We start from the raw sequence: 21,127 nt of genomic DNA, 5'->3' as shown, positions 1-21,127 counted from the left end.
GCAAATCCAGTTCTGTTCGTGAGTTTAAAGTACATAACTTCGTAAAAGTCCATAATCCCATAATCATAAAAGCCACTTTGCGGGCTCAAGTCTTTTTCGCCTTGCTGGGGCGGCCGAGTTTCGGCGGTCCTTCCAAATGATCTACCAACGGCCGATACGGCGACGCCAACACATGCTGTCGTCTAGGCTCTCCAGAGCTCGGTCGATGTAATTGCTCCTCGTGCATGCGATCTAGCGGTTCTCCAACAACCTGATACTTGGCCCAGTTGATCGGGGGCATGCGGACAATATTCTGTGCAACAGGGATACGGCCGAAATTCGAAGTCGATGAGCCGTGTTGATTCGTTCGTTTTGAACCTTCTTCATCCTCTTCGTCCTCCCTCGCATCGTCCTCGGAGAACTGGACCACAGCACCCCGGTCCTCGGTCTTCAACCGACCCGCCGCCAGCTCGTGCGCAAACCCCTCTGGATCAGCAGCGGCAGCCTCTTTCATGCGATCCAATGCCTGGATATCGCGCAAACTTTGCTGCTTCTGCATTTGCAGGATTGAGATGGCGGAACGGAGCGCGATGGCATCTGGATTCTCGCTCTCGGAGATAGGGACAGGGGGTGGTTGGGACTTGAAGACGGGTGGATTTGGCGGAGGAGGTGGTTGTGAATAGTTGCCATATGTCTGTGGAGGGAGGTGTGAGGTTGGAGAGGGAGATGCAGGTGGCGGTACGATTGAAGGCTCGTTGGAGGCGACTGGCGCGAGATGAGCAAACACGGGCGTCACCGGGGAATAAGGCGGGCGAGGTGGAGTTCCCGGCTGATCTGGGATTGGAGTTTCAGCTCCTTGTTGCTGCATGATGAGATGCGACGGAGTTGAAGAGGATCAAGCAAGTCGGGGCTAAGTGGGGGGACGATCGAGAGCTTTTCGGTGATAAGGCGGAATATGCGGGTTATGACGACAACGGTGCCTGGATTTGCCGCAATCACATGTGTGATGGCTTCGAGGATCAAAACAAAGACTGTGGCTGTTATGAAGGAACTTTTGCTATCAGATCGCAAAGATCAAGAAAAGACGTGCAGGAACTAAGTTTGCCATCGGACAGGAATGAGCGTATCGGCTATGCGCCACTCATCTACGAAGACCAGCCACCCTAGAAGACAGGTAATCGAAACACAATATTAAAAGTTTTAGACTACATTTAAACTATATATGTAAGATATGCATCCCATGGACTTAACCTTAGAAGTGAATTGTGATCTTCCATCTTAAAACGCTGCTGAGCCAACACAAACACAGAAGGTTGACCGCCTCATCGTGCGCCCTCACCGCCCGCAAAAATCTATGAAACATCAGACCACTCGCTGTTGAAGCTCCCATTCCTCTACAAACTTCAAAAATGAAGCGCAAGACAGACTCAAGGGCCTCTCTCGATGGCAATGCCATGCCCCAGTCCAAGAAACGGGCTCTCTCCAGCGAGGAGGCTGCTGCCCGCTTCCGCGACGGCCTATTCGACACCGCGGAGCAGGAGAAGTACACCGCCGACTACGCCAAGTCATCCCCGTATGTACTATACACATGGAAACACTCCAGTGACAAGGACTAACGTTTCTGGATCTGTAGCTACCTTCACGGCGTCATTCACCCTCTGATCGAGCCTAATCTCCTCCGCTCCGTCCGCGATGAGATCGAAACCCAAGTGTCCTTCACCGAGAAGGAAACAGACATCTACAAGATCTTCCAATCTGGCGATCTCGCCAACCTCGATGGACTGGATGACTCCTCCCTCTCGAAATTGCCGTCAGTACTGAAGCTGCGCGACGCAATGTACTCAGCCCGCTTCCGCGAGTACCTGTCCTCCGTGACAGGCTCCGGCAAGCTGAGCGGGCAAAAGACAGACATGGCTATTAACGTCTACACCGAGGGTTGCCACCTTCTGTGTCATGACGATGTTATTGGCAGCCGCCGCCTCAGCTACATCCTCTACCTGACCGACCCAGATACACCCTGGCAAGCCGAGTGGGGCGGTGCCCTGCGCCTGTACCCGACAACGACCAAGAAGGATGCCAAAGGCGAGGATGTCAAGATTCCCAGCCCGGACTACAGCCTCTCCATCCCTCCCGCCTTCAACCAGCTGAGCTTCTTCACCGTGCAACCGGGCGAAAGCTTCCACGATGTCGAGGAAGTGTACCACCCACGCGACGATGAGGACAAGACAAAGAAGCGCGTACGCATGGCGATCAGCGGCTGGTTCCACATCCCGCAAGAAGGCGAAGACGGCTACGAGGAAGGACTGGAAGAGAAGCTCGCCGAGCGCAGCAGTCTGGCGCAGCTGCAGGGCCGCGGCGATATCTACGACCTGCCGCAGCCGAAGCCGGTGTCCTGGGAGGAGCCCGAAGTCGAAGGCAAGGGCAAGGGCAAAGTGGAAGAGCAGACCGAAGATGAGTTCACCGAGAGCGACCTAGCCTTCCTGCTTCAGTACATTGCGCCTTCGTACCTGACGCCCGATATCGCCGAGGAGATGTCGGATGCGTTCTCGGCCGAGTCCTCGCTCAGTCTGGAGCGGTTTCTGAGTGATAAGTTTGGATCGCGCGTGAGCGCATACATCGAGGAGCAGGAGAGACAGGCTCTCCCTGCTTCTGCGGATGAGATTCAGGCGCAGCGCGGGTGGACGGTTGCTCGTCCTCCTCACAAACATCGGTATCTGTACCAGCATCCTTCTGGTGAGAAGGATACCGAGAACCCGATTCAGGAGTTGTTGAACGTGCTCTTCCCGTCGCAGCCTTTCCGGAAGTGGCTTGGACTTATTACTGGTGTGGACCATCTCACGAGCCACAATTTGCTTGCGAGACGCTTCCGTCGCGGTGCGGACTATACTCTTGCTAGTGCGTATGAGGGCGAGGAGCCTCGTCTTGAGTTCTCGCTCTGTCTTACCCCGAGTCCGGGGTGGGAGAAGCAGGAAGAGGAGGAGGAGGATGAGGAAGACAACGAGGATGAAGAAACCAATGGCTCGTCTGCCAAAGAATCCAAGCCGAAGGAGAAGACGAACGACGAGGTTGTGGAAGGTCCTGCGCTGGGCGGGTACGAGATCTACATGGCTGGTGATGAGGATGAAGAGGATGAAGAGGATGCCGAGGATGCCGAGAACGCCGACCAAGTCCTGGGTCGGAAGAAGGCCAAGGCCGATCCGGCTATCTACCGGTCTGCGGATGCGGATGAGGACGATGGTATTCTGTTTAGCACGCAAGCGGGATGGAACCGGCTCAGCATTGTGCTGCGGGATAGTGGTACTCTCAAGTTCGTCAAGTATGTCAGTGCTGCGGCTAAGGGTGATCGGTGGGATATCACTGGTGAGATTGGTGTTGAGTTCGAGGAAAATGATGAAGACGAAGAAGATGGTGACGAGGGTGAGGATGAGGATGAAGAGTAAATGATAAACGTGTGGCAGCTTATATGCATGCCAGTGCATAGAGTTTCGAAAAAAGATTGTAGATATTATATATGGCGCATATACGACTCGAATTGACTTGATGATATATTACTTCACGTTTGCAGACTATATTAGGTGCATTGTATGTTTGGGTGATGATGCTCGCCTGAATAAATCGGAATAGTCATACAGATGTTGAAACTACTAGAAAAGTTCTCGATCACCACAATCGTAGGCTTTTTCTCCTTGAATCAGATTCGAAATAGATAATAGCGGGAATACTAGTATCAAATAGCTTAATCCAACGTGTCCAACGGGTTGAAAAGCTACCGCAGGACGATGTCTTGATGACATATATTAGCACCAGTGGTTACATTGGGTAGCGTGGTAGATGCCAACTAGATTTATCGAGGATCATATAGTGGTTGTTTACCTGGAATAGAGCCTCTCTCTTTCAGTAGTAATCCCATGCGTATTTTGATGGGACATAAATTGAGCTGCAGGCTGGGACAGCGGTGGCTAACAGGCCCGACACACGAGGGAATACACAAAGTTAAGAAGAAGCAACTATCCCAGAACAACGGTCAATGGCGCCAAACGGTCAGCACCGAAGCGAAGACGCGACCACCAATGCCGATTGTATATAATCTAGATGCGCCAGAACGCGGGCCCATAGCGATGTCCATCATGAAGACGAGGCTGGTATTCGTCGTCCTCTACACGATAGAGTCCTCGCTCGAGGACTTCCAGAGGTACGACCTGCTCGCAGGAGCGGAACCCGACCAGCGGGCGGCGTATAGTAAAAGGACACCCGTTTTCATCAATTTGTTTCTGTTCGAAAATGCATAAAGGGTCGATCAAAAGGATGATAAGAACGCAGATTATGTAGATGGTCCAGAGGAGGATACTGATATGAGATTTCACGGTCCCAGTCAGGCCGGAACAACCAAACGCGCCAGCGAAGATGAAGACTGTGGGCCAGTAGAAACTGTAGGGGCGGAAGTAATACACATTCGCTGGGTGTTGGACACTTGATATGTCGGGGAGTGGGATCGGTTGGTCAGGCATTACGAGAAGGATGGTAATGGAACTATAGATGGAGTAGCCAGGTGGTGCTAGGGTTGTTTAAGGAGAGTTGAAGTTATGGAAATTGCTGAAATCAAGATTTTGACTGTGTAGTGCATCGATATGTGGAGAAAACACCCACTATCACTCCATGTTACTTCTCCCGAGGCCCTCCAATTTTCTCCGAGTCAGCGCGTTTCCGATGGCAGAATCACATTCACCCAAGTCTGGAGGGCTTATTCATTAGCTATTCAGAGCACCAGCGTGACATCGTGCCGTTCAGCGACAGGGATCAAATGCACGCAGACACGCTAGCCGGCGGGGGCCAAAAAGAACTGTAGATCGCAACAGATCCAAGCAGCCAGTCAAGATAAGACAAACTGCACACAACCTCTAGTTCCTGTGGTACAAATATTGCGAACGAAAACAATACTCAGATCGCCCAGACGAGGGAATATCTCACACAAGCGCTGTGAGAGTTGAAAAATAGCAAGAATATCATGAATGACCGTCTGACGCATTCGAGTCTGTTTGCCGAACTATCTAACCTGGCTAGCAGCGAGTATACAACAGTTGCGACTGACTCTTTCGATACTCTGGAGAAGAGCGTATCTGATCGGCAGACATTATGGTGAGAAGCTTCCATACAGTTGTTACATTCGGCGGTCAAAGGCGCCGACATTGGCGGATGCACTTCGATCTCATTTTGGGGGGGACAGAGGACATTATGCAGGGTACTCAAGGTGTTGTACGAGGGCTCAGAAGGGGTTGAAGATATAAACGACTTCTTTAGGTGGTGACAGTGGCATTTCAATAGCCGTATTCAGATTTATATATTTTCTGGGCTATAGCGAAGCTCGAGCCAATTCTATTTGTTGTTTAGTAACAAAGGTAGATTAACCATGTATACTTAACCACAGAGACATAGTAGTTAAGGTTAACTATAACTACGGAGTAGTCTCTTCTACTATATTATTATCTTGCCTACTTCCAAAATGGCAAGTAACTCCGTTATAAAATGGACGATGGACGGACCACGGGCTGCGAAGTAACCTGAGGCATAGCAAGGAATTAATTATTGGATACATATGTATTAATTAGGGACTATTAACAACTATTTCTGTGATGATTTCAGATATGGAAAAACAAAAACATACCTCATCCAGCCAATGTGGGGATCCACCAAAAACATGTGAATCAAAAATACCAAACGAGTATAATGAAGGATCTCATCCATCAGGACATGATGTCGTAGCGCACATGCACGATTCATGCATGTAATAGTTACTCCATACCTCCACAGGGAGGCACACATGGCGCAGAACATCTATTTACCCAGTAAGGAGGTAACCTAGGAAGCGGCGCCGATTCCCCGTGGAATTCTCGAGCTGCAAGACAAGACATGTCTGGGAACAATTACTCCACCAGGACAACGTATTGAGCTTACCCCTTCCTACAGGGCTTTGACATTCGACACGCGACAACAGCTAAACCAAGACCAAGAACAGGATACATGCCCAGTGGGGCTTTTGGCAGGCAAGGGGGTTTGCCACGATGACTCCAAGGAGAGGGAGATCGTGGAATGATCTACCAATCATACCTGGTTATCGGGGATGATGGCACTGAGTACAAATGGTAGGATCATCAGACATGGTTGGATAGGTACGCGGAGGCTTCTGATCCAGCAATAAACAGCGTGCGTGGAGCGTTGCAATTCTCGACTTTGGGTGTTGTGATTTGCCGGTTAGCTGAGGCAGCAGGAGCCTCGCCTTCGACTGACAGTTACATCGAAGGCAAAATCCTTCGATCGAGTTCAGATTTGCAGGCTTGTGCTGGGTGACCGTTGGGGCGTGCCGTGGATCCTTTCCTATAATAGCAGATATACAGAGTTGCACGCAGCATATTTCAGATTAGTGGCCTCGTCCGGAGGGTTTCACTATATTGCAGATGGAGTGGTCAGTGGCGAGCTGGTGGAAACAGGCTAGATCACCGCGTCACTCCTGAATGTTGTCTCTATTCTCGGTGATATGTTTGACGAACTGAAGTTCGACGGGATGGGCCGAGGTTGGGGCCCGAAGAGGGGCGCTGGATCCATCGACACCTGAGAGCCTGAGGCAGTATTTGGGACTACTAGTCCAAGTATCAACATGGTTGTATTTTAGTTCCTTTAGTTCGTCTAGTTGATCCATATTACCATTCCAAGCTGTAGGATGTGTGCAGCTTCCTAATTAGCCTATAGGCCTTAACTCAAACGCGGGAAACAGACCAAACCAACGAACTACTCGTCAAGGCAATGAGAAAGCGACCAGGCCAAGAAAACACACATAAGCCATAGTGTATCTTCCCTTCATAACCATCACTCCCACTAGAGTAACACACGACTGCTATTAAATCAGGTATGTCGACAGCACAGGACACCGACCAGTCGGACGTAAGACGCACCAAATCTTACCTTCGAAACCAACGGCCTCTACGTCCTCCTTGTGACAAGAGCTACACATTCCACTAGCACCTGTATCTACACCAGTGTCCAACATCAGGCACCATCTACCATTTACTCAACGACACCGATCCAACCATGGCTTCGAACATCTACCCGACCAGGCCGTCACTGATGAACACGAAATGCTGGGAGCTCTCAACATAGAAGTGTCGGACCCCATCCTGCACGCGCATTTTCTCGAACGTCTTCACCAAGGCCCGATCGTCGATTCGGTCCGATTCCGCGAGAGAATCACGTGCCGGGTTTGGGTTAAGGAAGCTCCCTTTGCGCTTGATGAAGAGGGATATATTATGCTCACTCGCAGTGCGGATTATATTGAAGCTGAGGCAAGGAATCTCGCGCTACGGAATAAGAGTTTGGGGAGGAGGACGGTTGTTCGGAGTTGTGGAAGCCAAGCTTGAGAGTTTATGTCATCTGGAAGATTCAAGTGGACTATGGTGTCATGTGAAGGAGAGAAAAGGGAGGGGAGAGGGCGTTTATACTAACCGGACGAAGTTAGGCGATATTGGGACGGAACCAGTATGAAGAAAGTGGGAAGCTATTTTGGTGTTATTTAAGCCACGGGTGGAACTAGAAACAACATGGCAAGTCCGAGCGTCAATATTGTTTCAGTAGGATAGCTAACAATACCTAGTGCCCAGGTGGGTACGAAATAGTTGTGCTACAGAGGTGGTTGGGGGACACGCTGGAAGTCACGGGAGGACAAGAACGGGTTTCTGATCTCAGAGGATATCTTGGACGAGAAATGAATATTGCATCTGTGCTCACATTCTAGTTGTAAATCCCGGTATGATCTCCAACCTTGTCCGCATGTAACCTCAAGCTTTGGCTGTGCGCTCCCCAGCTTCGGGGAACGGGAGCCGGTGCGAGGATCGTCGGCAGGGCAGGAGTTTGAGTTGGGAGGAACGGAGTACTCCGTACTCCGTCTAGTAATCCGTAATCCGTAATCCGTACATATGCAAATAGGCAGGTATGTGCAATACTCTGTACATGGTATACGTATGTTAAGTAATAGGTAGTAGTGCAGATGCATAGAGGCACGGGATCGGAGTACATGCTGGATACTTTTTCCGGAGACTGTGGAGACATTATTCCAAGGAAACCATAGTCCAGTCCATTATTTGCACGAGGGGATATTGCCATGCGAGGGTATAGGAGCTGAATTGGGAATTTGGAAGAGGCGAAAGGAAAAAGGAAAGAGCAAACAGAGAAAAGTACCGACATCCCTGGACGGTACGACCCGTGTGTCAAGACAGACTATTGGGAAAGGGCAGCAAGGCACGGCCCACGACCACTGAAAAGGCGTGGAGGCAGGAATGGGCAAGGGCCACGGTGTTGCCATGATGGCTCCGGGCAGATGGGTGGGAGAGCATGGGGGTTTGCCATGAGGAAAGGAGTCATTCGCATGAGCCACGCACTATTGACATAGTGAACTCAAAGCTCGACAACTAGTGATCCATCCCTTGATCGAGATGAGGCGAGGGTGTACAACGTTGTAGAGATAGAGTGGTAGTCAGGACCATTTTTCCTAGGAGACCTGGCAAGAACTGAGCTTGGAGTCTGGGATAAGCTGTCCTTTTCTCAAGTATGGAGAAGTGCTACCGTGTCAGAGGATCGGGGAATGTGCCGTAGATCGGGTGGCGATCTTCGAGACATTCTGCAAGGCAACGATGCCATGTGGCATGCTGGAAGGGGAAGATGATGGACAGTGGTACTTGACATGCATAGGTTTATTGTATTGAATCTGTGCTGCCTAAATAATGGCTTATAGCCTTGGAGGTTGCGCAGTGCATGTGGGTAGGGAACGACGTGTTAGTGCAGCCACAGTGTGGCGGTGTCAGCTAGAGACCGGTTGGGCCGACTTTAGTTTTTGTTTTTTTTTAGTGTGTAATTTATATGGAGTATGGATTTACATCTTACAAACGGACTAGATCTATTTCTGGACGAACACCCGATCAAACGGACTTGAAGTGAAAATTGATACATCCCAAAAGCCTGGGTAATGATTGCAGGGCTATATCCCCTTGGGTACCTATAACATAGGTAAATATCCCATGTCTTAAATAAACTTCCCAAAAAGCCCAAGCCCATAAAAGACTATGGAATAGTACCTGACACCTGTAGATCAATCAATAGGGTCCAGAGCCGAAATCAAATAAGCTTGGTCATATTCGCCAAGACCCCCCAATGTCACAGTTCGGAACCGGGATATTACCCTTCGCCCCGTGAATTTCATAGCCGCGCGACATAGGATTCCGTACTACCCTGTAGCCTCTCTATGACAGGTCAACATGTGATGATTTGGGCGGCAGGGACGGGTGGTTGCAGGTCAACAGTATGAAGCTCAAGCTCATGGAAGCGTGGGTGATCCGTGACACTTTCTGCCTGTGTCCGAGGTGTTACAAACAGAAAATATGTAGGGGAGAAAGTGGATCATGTTTTATAATATAATACTAATTATAACCTACCTAGGTAGGAACCTAGGCAAGTAATGAGGAAGGGTTATTAGTATAAGATAAATTTATCTTATGTAGGTATAATATGCGATCAACCTTGGAAATATACCCTCGGTGAGTAAAGGAGACCCTAAAAAGATGCCATGTGTGGGACTGAAGAAAAGACATTCTCGCATGGAGGACAAGGATTAAACAGGGATGGACTTTCGTACTGGGTACTTTTCCGTAGGCTCAATCTCCCGAGCAGAAATTATGTATTTGCTACTATTTGCGCCCCCGTGCCGATCCTGCGTCCTCATGCCATGTGTCCAACGTCAACATGTTTTCCAAGATTTCTACTCCGTACATGTTTATACCTTAATCTCCCAAACGGGATTGTGCAGTTAGCCCCGGTCGCGAATGCAGCTTGACTGGATGGAAAGAGAAGGAGACTCAATAAGTGAAAAAGACTGCAAGGGAGGGCCACGTGAAGTGTATTGTAACAATAGTATTCTACAACTTTCAACATATATACAAATGACGTGAAGACTCGTGTTCTCCTTGCTTGTTCATGAGGAATGCGATATGTGAATACATAGAGTAGATATGTAGTTATGTAGAAGTAGAGAAGTCGAGAAGTAGATATGTAGATATAGTAATGGAGCATTAATAGAAATAAGTCCAGGTTAATAGAGTAATAGTCCGTCAGTATAGTTATATATGCTATAACTACCTATGTTATATGTCCACTTGTTAGTCCTCAGGGTCAGCCTCGTGGCACACACAGTTGCAGTAGGGCCTTGGCGGTAATACCAGTACATTCTTTTTGAATTTCCTTTTTTTTTTCCTTTTTATTTTATGAATTTATATTTTATATTTATATTTTGTATATTTTCTGTTTTTCTTTTCTGAATTTTAATAATAAATTTGCCCTCAGAAAGGGGATCAAAAAGAAGGTTAAAAAAAAGGAAAAGAGGAGTTTCAGAGACTCGAGGCGGGTTTCGAGTCTCCAATTTTCTACTTCTTTAATCTCCTCGACTCTTCTCGACTCTCTCGACTCTTGACCTTCTCTACACTCTACACTCTCTCTATTTCTCTACTTCCTAATATCCCATATTATATACCCTAATCCCTTGATACTTCACTTTCCGGTTTGATCTGTGTTGCCTAGACGTCTTCACGTCTATCTAGCCTTCCTTTTTACCTTGCGCGAACGAAACTTTACTCGCAACGAAACGGTTTCACGGTGAATCGTTTCTCGAATTCAATCTCTACTCTCTCGATTTGGAATATGCAATAGTGTGGGAAAGAAAGAAAGAGAAAAAAAACCAGAGCGGGTTAATATTCGATTCTTCTTCACTGTTCCCCCGCCTGATTCGGACTCTCCCACCATGGATCCTTCTGTCGCACATCGCCCATGGGAGGCGGTCTCAGGGCCTCAGTCGACTGCAGGCTCAACGCAAACCCTCCCCTCTATCTCCACCCTCACCGCGAATATGCCTGGTACCGGAGCCCCCGCGGAGAAATCCCCCGGAAACGCCTCACTGAACACGATTGAGCGTGACTCGGGGAATTGGTCGATGCCGCAAAGCACAAGTAGGAGACCCTCACCTAGTATGGAATGGGAGCGGCGCGGTGCTGACCATGTAGGATCGTCCACCTACTCCACGGCAACCAATGGCACCGGCAACAATTATCCCTCCCTTAGCTTCATCTCCGCGTCGCAACCCTCCCCGAATCGCGGACACCCGGCTGTCGACCGATCTCCTTACCCCCACGATCAATCCACCACTCCTTCCTCCGCTGGCACTCAACAGCCCTCTCCGAATTTCAGCCAGCCCAATTCCACCCTCCCCTCCATCAACCAGAACTACGAAGCCCCCTCCCAACGAGCGAGTGTGGCAGAGACCGAATCCCGGCGCAGCAGTGTCGACAGTCGCATGAACCAAGGGATCAGTGCTCTGGCTATCAACCCAGCCTCGCCTTACCACAGCACCAATGCCTCCCAATCGTCAATCGTTTCCAGTCTGCAAAGGGAACGAGGGATTCCGACCGACATGAATTCATACCGGGGACCTCGGTACTCAGGAGGCAGCCAGCCGCTCTCTCCACTGGGTCCTCGCGCAACCGACCAGCAGCGGAGTTTCGCAGCCGGTCGCACTGCTCCGGCCATTTCCTCGAATCCTCGGTCGGAGATTTACAACGCTGAAGCCCCCACGGCGGGTATGGCATATGCCTTCCCGGACCCGGACATGGCGCGGTCAAGCTCCGTCTCCTCGAAGGGAGAGTCCAACCCACCGTTCTCTCGGAAAGGCAGCATGGCGGAGTCTATGAACAGCATGTACTCGGAACGGATGCCACGAGGACAACACGGTAAGATGACCCCGTCAAAACACACGAACTACGCGCAACAATACTAACAATGGTCGCCTCCAGACCTACCCCAAAATGTACACCACCACCACTCCCTCCAACACAAGGCCGTGCGAGAGTTGATTGGCGAAGAAGACGGACCGCCCGGCAGCACCCCGTACAGCCGCACGCCCGAACTACGGGTAACGCACAAACTTGCCGAGCGCAAACGACGCAGCGAAATGAAAGACTGCTTCGAAGCGCTCCGGCTGCGTCTTCCACCGGGCCAAACCAACAAATCCAGCAAATGGGAAACGCTCACACGGGCAATTGATTATATAGCGATGTTGGAGAAAACCGTTGCCCAGTCGCAGCGCGACCGGGCTGTCATGCAGTCCGAGATGGATGAGATGCGCGCCCAGCTCAACCAGCAAGCCAATGGCGTCTCCCGGCCCCCATCGATCTTCGAGCACCACCAAATGAGCTCCAACCAGGTCAATGGCCAGGGCCCTGTCTTCAATGGGTTCGGCAATGGCGTTACTCCGGAGCAGCCGCGCACGCTACCGCCCCTTATGAATGGCTCTAGTGCGCCTATGCAGGGCATTGAGTATGAGCGGCGGTAGGAAGTTGTGAAAAATCTGAAACTGTGTATGAGATATGACTAGTCACGCAAAACGTACGAATTTGTTTTGGACTTTGTTCTCTTGGTATTCATATATCCCTGTTATAGATGCGATCCTCTTTCGACTTTTTCGACTTGGGGATCGGTTTATACTGATTTTGTTCTTTGATCTTATGGAGTGGTCTCTGTTTTTTTCTCATATTTTGTTATTCATACCCGCAATTGCTTTTGTTTCTTTTTCTCTATTGGGACCACTCTACATGGAATACGAGAGGGAATATGGAATATGGAATATGGAATCTGAATCTGAATCTGAATCTGAATCTGAATCTGAATCTGAATCTGAATCTGAATATGAATATGGAATAGCTGGAATAGCTGGAACCGCTTGAATATGGATATTCATGTTTCTTCAAGCATCTCGCCTACTTCTATCAACAAAGACATAGACCATATAGACCTAACTTCAACAAAGTAGCCAAAAAAAAAAACAACTTGTTTCAGAAAGCAGATCCTGCTTTAAATAAGTCCTAAATAAACTAAATGAATCGGAATCCGATCTATTTTTGTCCTTCCACTAATTGGCCTCTCGAAGCGCCCGCCCCGGTCCGGCGCGTAATGACCGGCCTCGGTCTGACAGTTGCATCCCCCTCCATCCAATCCATCTCCTTCATCTCTCTTTCCCCTGGTGATCTCTCTTCCCGTCGTCCAATGACGGGACTTCAAGAAGCAGCACGGAACTAGTTGCAGCGGCTTGTCTGGGATCGCTGCAGAAATTCACCAGCGAAGATGATTATTGGGTTGTTGATAGCTTGAGCTGTGCTGCGAAGTGACCGGGGACTTTGATTCTGTACTGTGATGATGCAGACATGCCGAAATTTAGAAATAGAGCTTGCGGGCTTAAATCCCGGGGCTTTTCGTATTCTTCTTTGTCTTTTTGTCTTTTTGTCTTTCTTTTGTTTTGCATTGGACTCAACTTCATCTCTATTCAGGGCTATTGTACATTGTTGCCTCCATTGTTCTACTCGCTATAATATTAATAGACGCCCTCTTTGTTTCGCTTCCCTGCACTTTCGTTCTTTAATGCTTTCCTGTGGTATGCAGACATTCGAACGTCATTTCTGCAACCTAACCTCTCGACACAGTCAAGTCTACTGAAACATCATGCTCAAACGAAAGCCCCAGGACCTCCAGGTCCCAGTACCAACCTTCCCATTATCATCGCCGATCAGCGAGGAAATCTCAAGTCCGTCGTGTTCTTCAGAAGACCTGGAAGAACGAGACCGACCCTTTGCATTTCTATCGAAGGCAGCACGACAAAGGCTCGAGGCGAAGACCGCCGAAGAAGGGAATCGCTCGCCCATTTCCACCCGCAAAGCCTCGAGACTTAACGTCCGCATCAGCAAGAAACGTAAAAGCGTCGGGAAACCAGTCGGCCTGAACCTCGTTACAGATTTCACCTTAGCGCCGGCGCCGAGGAAACAGTCGATCCCCGCGGAGACAAATGCGGCTGCGCCGTTCGTCGATCTGAATGACCTCAAACTCCTCTCGAAAGTGCGAGAGAAGGAACGCTCGACCCAGAAATCGAAGGATATCTTCAAGAAGAGGGTCTCGCGCGGTTTCCAACGGTTACCCGAGACGGTGCCGAGTCAAAACCACAGCCAGAATGGAACTGGAGCCTCGTTCCTAACCGCCAGAGACCAAGATCCGTTCCACGATAGGCACGAGCATGCAATCTCGCCTTCGGACCGCCATGTCATGATCGGACTCACTGTTCCTCGCAGCGAGTCAGTAGAAAGATCACAAGAGGTCGACGGTGCAGGTACGCCGCTCACACCATCCATTATCGTCACGCCAGCGAGAGGAGAGGCACCATGGAACGCTCACTCAAACTCGAGCACCGAGATGCTCCGACCAAGGGCAACATCGAGTATCTACTCCCAGCCAACACCCCGCCTCTGGCAAAATGAAACAGATGTGCCACCCGTGCCAGCCATTCCCGCGCAGCACTCAGCTGCTACCAAAACCCCGGCGTCAGAGACTGCATACCGGAGCACACTAGACGTAGAAAGGAACGCCCGTGCCCTGTCAACGGCCTCAAGCTGGGAAGATGACAGTCCACCCCAGACACCAGACGCAGTACGTCCAAGTCCAAAGGACCAGCAACCGGGCCGTCTCAGCGTCAACACCCAAGCAGACGCAGACAGACCGCATTCACAGGGCTGGTGGACATACCTCCTCTCCCCACTCCTGAACAGATCCATAAAATCCCCACTGAGCCCATCCTTTCCGCAAGAATCACCCTCGACCCCATCGACAACAACCACAACACGCGCCCAGCCAAAAGAATGGATACAGCGCGAGAAAGAGATCTCCTGCTTCTCACCCGATACACCAGACACAGCGGCACCAATTGACGAGAAGGCATTTGAGACATCCCGATTCCAACAAGACCAGGACCAATACCAAGGCCCCGAACGTCATCACTCCCCGCCACCCGCATACGTTTCAAACGTCTCAAGTAGACACAATACCATGTCCTTCAGTTTCGGCAACCAGACAATCCAGGGCGAAGCAGCGGAGTACTACCAAGCCTGTGCGCACGAGTTGTTCAGTAAGACGCCGTACTTCGAGTGCGTCAACCACGTTTGCTCGATTACTCCTGCCAACCGTGTCACTATGCCCGCAGGAGCTATAGGTACTACTGAAAACGGTACTCGGGGACTTGCGCTTGTTGCGGTCGACGAGCCTGGACCATCTGGCCTTGAAGGGACGCGCGAGAATGAAAACCAGACACCAGTTGCATCGACGTCGACGAAGAATGCTGGTCTGCTTATTGATATTGACTCGCCTGATCCCCAGGTGAAAGACACTGTCCCGGCTGGGTGTGTGGTTCGTGCGAAGGAGGTTCAGGTACTATCGCCGGGGTCGGAGTTTAGTTCTCATACGTGGGATTCTTCTGCTGTTGATGAGGATGAGAAGCGTTCGGTGTCGGGCCATGGGACTAGGGGTGGTATTCCTGAATCTCGGTCTCAGCGTACTGCTTCGCCTCCTGTTCCTGTTGTCGCGCCGCCTGCGGAGCCGGTTGAGAGGTCTACGCCTGCGCCTACGCCTGCTCCCATTCCCATACCTGAGCCGGCTCCTGCTCCTGCTCCTGCTCCTCCTCCCGCGCCTATTCCTATGCCCCAGCCAACTCCCGCTCCTGCTCCGCAGATAATCACTGATATCTCGCCCCCGGTGACTAACTTCCACTACACTTCGCCTGCACCGCAGCCTCAGGCACAGCCTCTACAGCCGGCAGTGCAATATGTGCCCGTATTCACTTCTCAGGCCGTACAGCCAACAGAGCCTACATTTCCGCAGCCGCAACAGCAGGAACTCTCGCGAGAAATCTCGGACCAGCCGGTGATCCAGCCAGCCTCTCAAGTAGCAACGCCAAGGTCAGAATGGCCGTGGGGAAAGCGAGAACAGCCACAAGAGCGACCCCAGGTTCAACAGCCAGCTACCCAAAGACAAATCTCGGGGTTTGAATGGGCGTATACCCCAGAAGAACAGCCACAAGAACTTCCTGTTACACAAGGACCGCCTCAAGAATCGCAGATGGCACCTGAGCAGACTCCTCCCCAGACACGGCGGCCAACTTATGGTCGTGCTAAACAGCCTCAAGGACCGCTTGTTATTCAGGGACGGCAATCTGGCTCTGGGTGGCCATTTGGTCTAAACGCACATCCTCACTCAAACGCACCCCCTGTGCCGCCGTTGCCACAAACCCAGCCCACTGAATCGGAGGTTTCACCTCAGCAAGAGCAATCCCAAGGGTCCGTGGCTCAGGATCGGCAGCCTGGATCTGAAGAGTCGCAAGCAGAACGAGGATTGCCCCAAGGACCTGAACTTGCCGCTCGAGGACATTTGCAACCTTCTGAGCCGATTTCTCCGGCCTTCCAGCGTGCAGCTGGTGGACCTGGTTCGATTCCAATGTCAGATATGCAGGCACCGGCTCCTGCCTACACGCAATTTTCTCGAGATCCCCCTCTCCCGCCTCGTTATGATACCCAGCCACGTTATGATCACGATCCTACAGCTGGCGTTTCTACTGTCAACCCAAGCGGCGCGATAGGACCTCATGAGACTCGACGTCGCAGACTCGAAAAGGAAGAGGCCACTGGCCGAAGGGTTTGCAATCTCTGGCGTGGCCGGGGACCATTCAGCAAGAAGAGCGGACGTCCAGGACGCGAGGGCCGTACTCGACGGAGATGGTACTTCGTGATCTGCGTTTTCTTCTTCATAATCGTGATCCTAGCCACTATTCTAGCGATCACACTGACAAGGAAAGGAGATGAGACCCCCGTTCAATCGCGCTGGCTGAACCTCACGGGCTACCCGCCCATGCCAACTGGAATTGCAACACTGGCTGGAACGCAGCCGCAGCTGGAAAAATCAACTTGTATCACTCCTTCTTCGATGTGGAGCTGTGCTCTTCCCAAGGACGAGCAGGACGCCAATAAGCCGTACGATGCGAACCAGCCCAATTTCCGTGTTTCCATCCGCTTCCGCAATGGCACATACGATAACAGCACTGCTGTTGGCTCGAACCTGCGTGTCAGGAGCGACGACCTTTTCAATCCATTGCCGGATGCCCCAAGAGATACAGAGCAGAGCTTCCTCGGCCAATACACAGACAACAACACTGCACCATACGCCGGCGAAGAAACACCCTTCTACATGTCCATCCTCTCACCAGTCTCCCTCTCCTCGACAAACATCTACCGCCGCGCAGATACATCCAACGGCACCGCATACCCCAACATCTCCTCAATAATCCCAGCGCCCGAAGAAAATGCCGACGGAACCCCATCGGCCGCAATGCTGTATCCCCTCCCCTCATCACAACCAATCCGGCTGTACAACCGCGGCCTGGCAACCGAGCACTACGGCTTCTACAGCTACTTCGATAAATCCATCTTCCTAACCTCGCAAATCAAATCCTCGCCCGCGGACACAAACGGCGGGACCTCAAAAGTCAACGCACACTACCGATGCACGTGGTCCCAAACGCGTTTCCTCGTCCAAATATGGACCCAACCCGACAAAATCGGCCGTCATCTCCTTCCCCGATCAAACAACACAGCAACAAGTACCGCCTCCTCTGCAACTCCGACATCAACAAATAACCCTACATCTTCTTCCTCCGCGACGGATTTCACCCGTCCAGGCTCGTTCCCATACCCGGTGACAATAACAGTGGACCGCCACGGCGGCGCAGAGAAAAAGAAAATGGTCTACTGCTACCCGATTGAAGATGACGGTCATTATAATATCACTGCGGCGCAGCTGCAGCTCGAGGACCGCGCTGTTGGGGGTGATCTTGTCAATCCTGCTACGGGACTTTTCAAGCTTGGTGATACGAAGAATGCTACGGTTGAGGAGGCGGGTGGTGTTGATGGTGGTTCTGGGGGGTGTGGGTGTCAGTGGACGAATTGGATTTCGAGTGTGTAGGACTGGACTGGACTGGACTGTGCATGGATGGTGTTGATGATTAGAAGGTGATGATTTTCATTTTTGACTTTCTTTTTTATGCGTTGCATTGCGTGTTCTTGGTGTTTGGGTGGCTTTTCTGCTTCTTTTTTCGCGATGACGGTCATAAAAAAGTGTCTATACATTTTCCATTTCTATAGCCGTACCTAAAATACAGAATCAACGTTACAATGAATTTAAAATCCTTCATCATCCTGAAAACCTACAAGCCTACAGGCAGCACGAATCTATCAATATTGATATCTCGTAATATCATGAAACAACCATGGGTGACTCCCTCAGCCCCACAAAGCAAAAGCTCAGGTTGCATTAAGCAAAAGTCAATCTGGAACCTTAATCAAGCCAATCTCCGGGCAGGTGAACCCTAATGCAAAGAACGTTAATAGCCTGGTAAACGGCTAGACACACGCCACCTGACCCTGCAGGGACGACTAAATTGCGTTTTGGGATTCTATTATTAGATGTATGACTAGGGTTGCATTTTTGCCACCTGTGTACTGGGGGATTAGACTTCGGTCCGTGAGGGAATTTATTTCTATGTGGTAGTTCGAGATTAGGATGTAGGGGGTTTGGTCTTGCTGCTAGTTAGATATTATTTCCAAGCCGCGGGGGTATCTTTGGATTTCTATAGAACTCTTTTCATCTTCATATACATGTTCAAGTAGGCAAATGCACGTAGACATATTATCCAAAGAAAAAGCTTTTGAATTGGAATTACAGTAATATTAAGTACCCATCATTAGCAAACCCATTAAAAAACACCAACGAAGAAAAACAAAATCTAAACATCATACATATATCCCCAACGCCGATCTGGAGATCCCAGTACTCCCACTTCCAGCAAATCAAGTCCCCAGCCGCAGCCAGTTCTAAGATCAGATATCAGAAAAGAACAAAGAGAGACCCAGTAATCAACAGAGAAAAACACCGGCATTAAAAGACATTAACTGCGAGACGTTTATGCAAGCAGCATAACGGCACCATAGATAATGCTGCCGATAACAGCGCCAGCGGCTCCGATCTGGGGTGCGCTGACCTTGGAGCCAGGGCTGGAGGGGGTGAAGTCGGAGGAGCTGGGGGATGCACCAGAGCCGGAGCCGGTTCCAGAGCCAGCGCCAGCACCAGCACCAGCGTCAGCACCAGTGCCAGAGCCGGAGCCAGTGCCAGAGCCGCCAGCAACACCGCCGGCACCACCGGAGCCGGAGTCAGAGCCAGCACCAGTGCCGGAGTCAGAGCCAGAGCCGGAACCAGAGCCAGAGCCAGCGCCGGAGCTAGAGCCAGTGCCGGAGCCAGTGCCGGAGCTAGAGCCAGCACCAGTGCCAGATCCAGCGCCAGAGCCCGAGCTGGAGCCAGTGCCAGAGCCGCCGGCAACACCGCCAGCACCACCAGAACTGGAGCCGGAGCCGGAGCCGCTGCTTCCAGAACCGGAGCCAGCGCCACCGCCAACGCCGCCAGCACCAGCAGAGTGGGAAGCACCACCAGCGCTGTGAGTCTTGGTAGGGACGTTGACGGGAATGGTCGAGCTACGGTGGCAGGTGGAGCAAGGAGCGGTACCAGTGACGATGATAGTGCTGTTCTTGCCACCGTGGTGGGTACCGTTGCCGTGGGTGCCAGTCACGATGGGGTGAGTACCAGTGTGAATACCGGTAGGAACAACACCGGTAGGGTGAACACCAGTGCCAGTCGCACCGCTAGCTTGGTGCTTGCCGATACCCTTTCCGTTGTGAACGGGGGTTCCTGCTGCTTTTTGGCACCACCGGCCTGAACGCCGGCTGCGAGAGCCAGCAAGGCGACAGAGGGAGCGGTGAAGTGCATTTTTATTAGATTGGAAAAGCGATCGGATTAAGAAGTCAGATATGGCTTGCTGTCTTAACGAGCGACGAAGCTGGGATTGGCGTTAGTATTTGCTCTTGAAACTGTGCTGCTAGTAACAGTAAATGTTAGGTAGCTTCAGGACTTACCTAGGGTGGTAATGGCAGTGCGATTGGGATGGAAATCGAGCAGGGATCGGAGGCGACGAGGACGCCATTCTTATAGATCTTGTGTGTTATCCTAATCCGGCCAATGTATTGATTAAGGTTAATTGGTGATGACATGAACAATTAGAAGGAAAATTTTTCAAATTAGAACATGTGCCTCTCTGTGTTCCTCTGCCCTTGATGTTCCTTTTTGCCCTCGATGGGACCCTTGGTAAGGTGGAAGCGAGGTTGGTTGATTTCCGCATCCGGGGGAAATGTCACACTGCTCTGATATAGGCTCCACCTTCAGCCCCTCCAGGGCTGGCACGATCGGCTTAGTCCGACGCCGATATCGTCATGATCTTCCAGAGTTGCTGTTCGGCTGAACGGTGGGAACACGGCTCGGTCGAAAGCTGTCACGTGACACATTGTCCCAATTAGGAAGGTGATGCTCTTGCAAGCGGACATCCCATGGATCTGCGCTGAACACCCCACCACTGGGGAATTCCGCGGAGATCCACCTCACGCCTGTCACAATGGGTGTCGAGTGGATTTCCTTTGTAGGTGACCTAATCTGCTTTCAGGATCATACGATGGAGACACGTTCTGAAGGGATAGACCCTTCTAAGACAATGGGTGGAGAGCCTCACTCTTTGGATAGTCCGAGCCCATGGATACATTAGGATGGACAGCTGTCCATTACCTGGGTACACACCCACTTAGTTATTGTTAGATCGTGAGGATCACGGCTAGAGATGAATCGCACTTTCTATCCGGTATACTATTCACCAGAATCAGTCACCAAAACGGCCTTTGAGAATCAGCTATCAGCTGCGGTGTTTCTTCTGCCATCAATTGATACAACTGTAGGATCGCTCAGCAGTTACCGGCACACCTAAGACCCCAAGGCCAAGTCCGCTTCCCGCGTAGGGCTGGCTGATCACCCCGTCGATCTTACCAACTGCATCCGGTTCTACTCCGTACCCAGCTCACCTAATATCAGAAATTTCACCTGGGCGTGCTCAACCGTTCATCGGTTACAACCCCGCGCTTCTCTATCCTAGGGGAACGTCAGCGGTGGTCACATCAAGTTCATAATGTCCGATCTTTGTCATTTGCGATCAGCCTGAGGAATGTGGCTGCCACGTACTGGCTGTGGAATGTGTTCCTGCAGGGCTGATGGTATCGCTATAGGGCTTGATTGTAGGCTCGCATGAAGGACAATGTCGTCTGCGGGA

The 21,127-nt window shown here is 51.0% G+C and overlaps 6 protein-coding genes across 6 annotated transcripts; 3 read left to right on the top strand and 3 right to left on the bottom strand.

Moving 5' to 3' along the window:
* Nucleotides 1-85: 85 nt before the first annotated feature.
* N7525_002322 (uncharacterized protein) lies at nucleotides 86-847 on the bottom strand (the record flags this gene model as incomplete). Its single annotated transcript, XM_002556976.2, has 1 exon — nucleotides 86-847. One exon carries the CDS (start codon nucleotides 845-847, stop codon nucleotides 86-88), a length of 762 nt encoding a protein of 253 aa, XP_002557022.2.
* A 541-nt stretch (nucleotides 848-1,388) lies between these two features.
* On the top strand, nucleotides 1,389-3,419 carry N7525_002321 (oxidative DNA demethylase; the record flags this gene model as incomplete). Its single annotated transcript, XM_002556977.1, has 2 exons — nucleotides 1,389-1,552; nucleotides 1,613-3,419. 2 exons carry the CDS (start codon nucleotides 1,389-1,391, stop codon nucleotides 3,417-3,419), a joined length of 1,971 nt encoding a protein of 656 aa, XP_002557023.1.
* A 648-nt stretch (nucleotides 3,420-4,067) lies between these two features.
* On the bottom strand, nucleotides 4,068-4,487 carry N7525_002320 (uncharacterized protein; the record flags this gene model as incomplete). Its single annotated transcript, XM_061212266.1, has 1 exon — nucleotides 4,068-4,487. One exon carries the CDS (start codon nucleotides 4,485-4,487, stop codon nucleotides 4,068-4,070), a length of 420 nt encoding a protein of 139 aa, XP_061071492.1.
* Nucleotides 4,488-10,813: 6,326 nt separating this feature from the next.
* On the top strand, nucleotides 10,814-12,397 carry N7525_002319 (uncharacterized protein; the record flags this gene model as incomplete). Its single annotated transcript, XM_002556979.2, has 2 exons — nucleotides 10,814-11,795; nucleotides 11,859-12,397. 2 exons carry the CDS (start codon nucleotides 10,814-10,816, stop codon nucleotides 12,395-12,397), a joined length of 1,521 nt encoding a protein of 506 aa, XP_002557025.2.
* Nucleotides 12,398-13,560: 1,163 nt separating this feature from the next.
* On the top strand, nucleotides 13,561-17,892 carry N7525_002318 (uncharacterized protein; the record flags this gene model as incomplete). The annotated part of the gene is made up of 1 exon (XM_002556980.2): nucleotides 13,561-17,892. The coding sequence occupies one exon, from the start codon at nucleotides 13,561-13,563 to the stop codon at nucleotides 17,890-17,892; it is 4,332 nt and encodes a 1,443-aa protein (XP_002557026.2).
* A 997-nt stretch (nucleotides 17,893-18,889) lies between these two features.
* Nucleotides 18,890-19,960, bottom strand: N7525_002317 (uncharacterized protein; the record flags this gene model as incomplete). Its single annotated transcript, XM_002556981.2, has 2 exons — nucleotides 18,890-19,703; nucleotides 19,893-19,960. 2 exons carry the CDS (start codon nucleotides 19,958-19,960, stop codon nucleotides 18,890-18,892), a joined length of 882 nt encoding a protein of 293 aa, XP_002557027.2.
* Nucleotides 19,961-21,127: the final 1,167 nt, after the last annotated feature.

This window comes from Penicillium rubens (genome assembly GCF_028828025.1).
Source record: "Penicillium rubens strain IBT 27055 chromosome Unknown utg000001l_segment0_segment0, whole genome shotgun sequence".
In the NCBI taxonomy this organism is placed as follows: domain Eukaryota; kingdom Fungi; phylum Ascomycota; class Eurotiomycetes; order Eurotiales; family Aspergillaceae; genus Penicillium; species Penicillium rubens.
The sequence above is the reverse complement of the archived record's forward strand: the minus strand, read 5'-3'. Positions and strand labels throughout refer to the sequence as shown.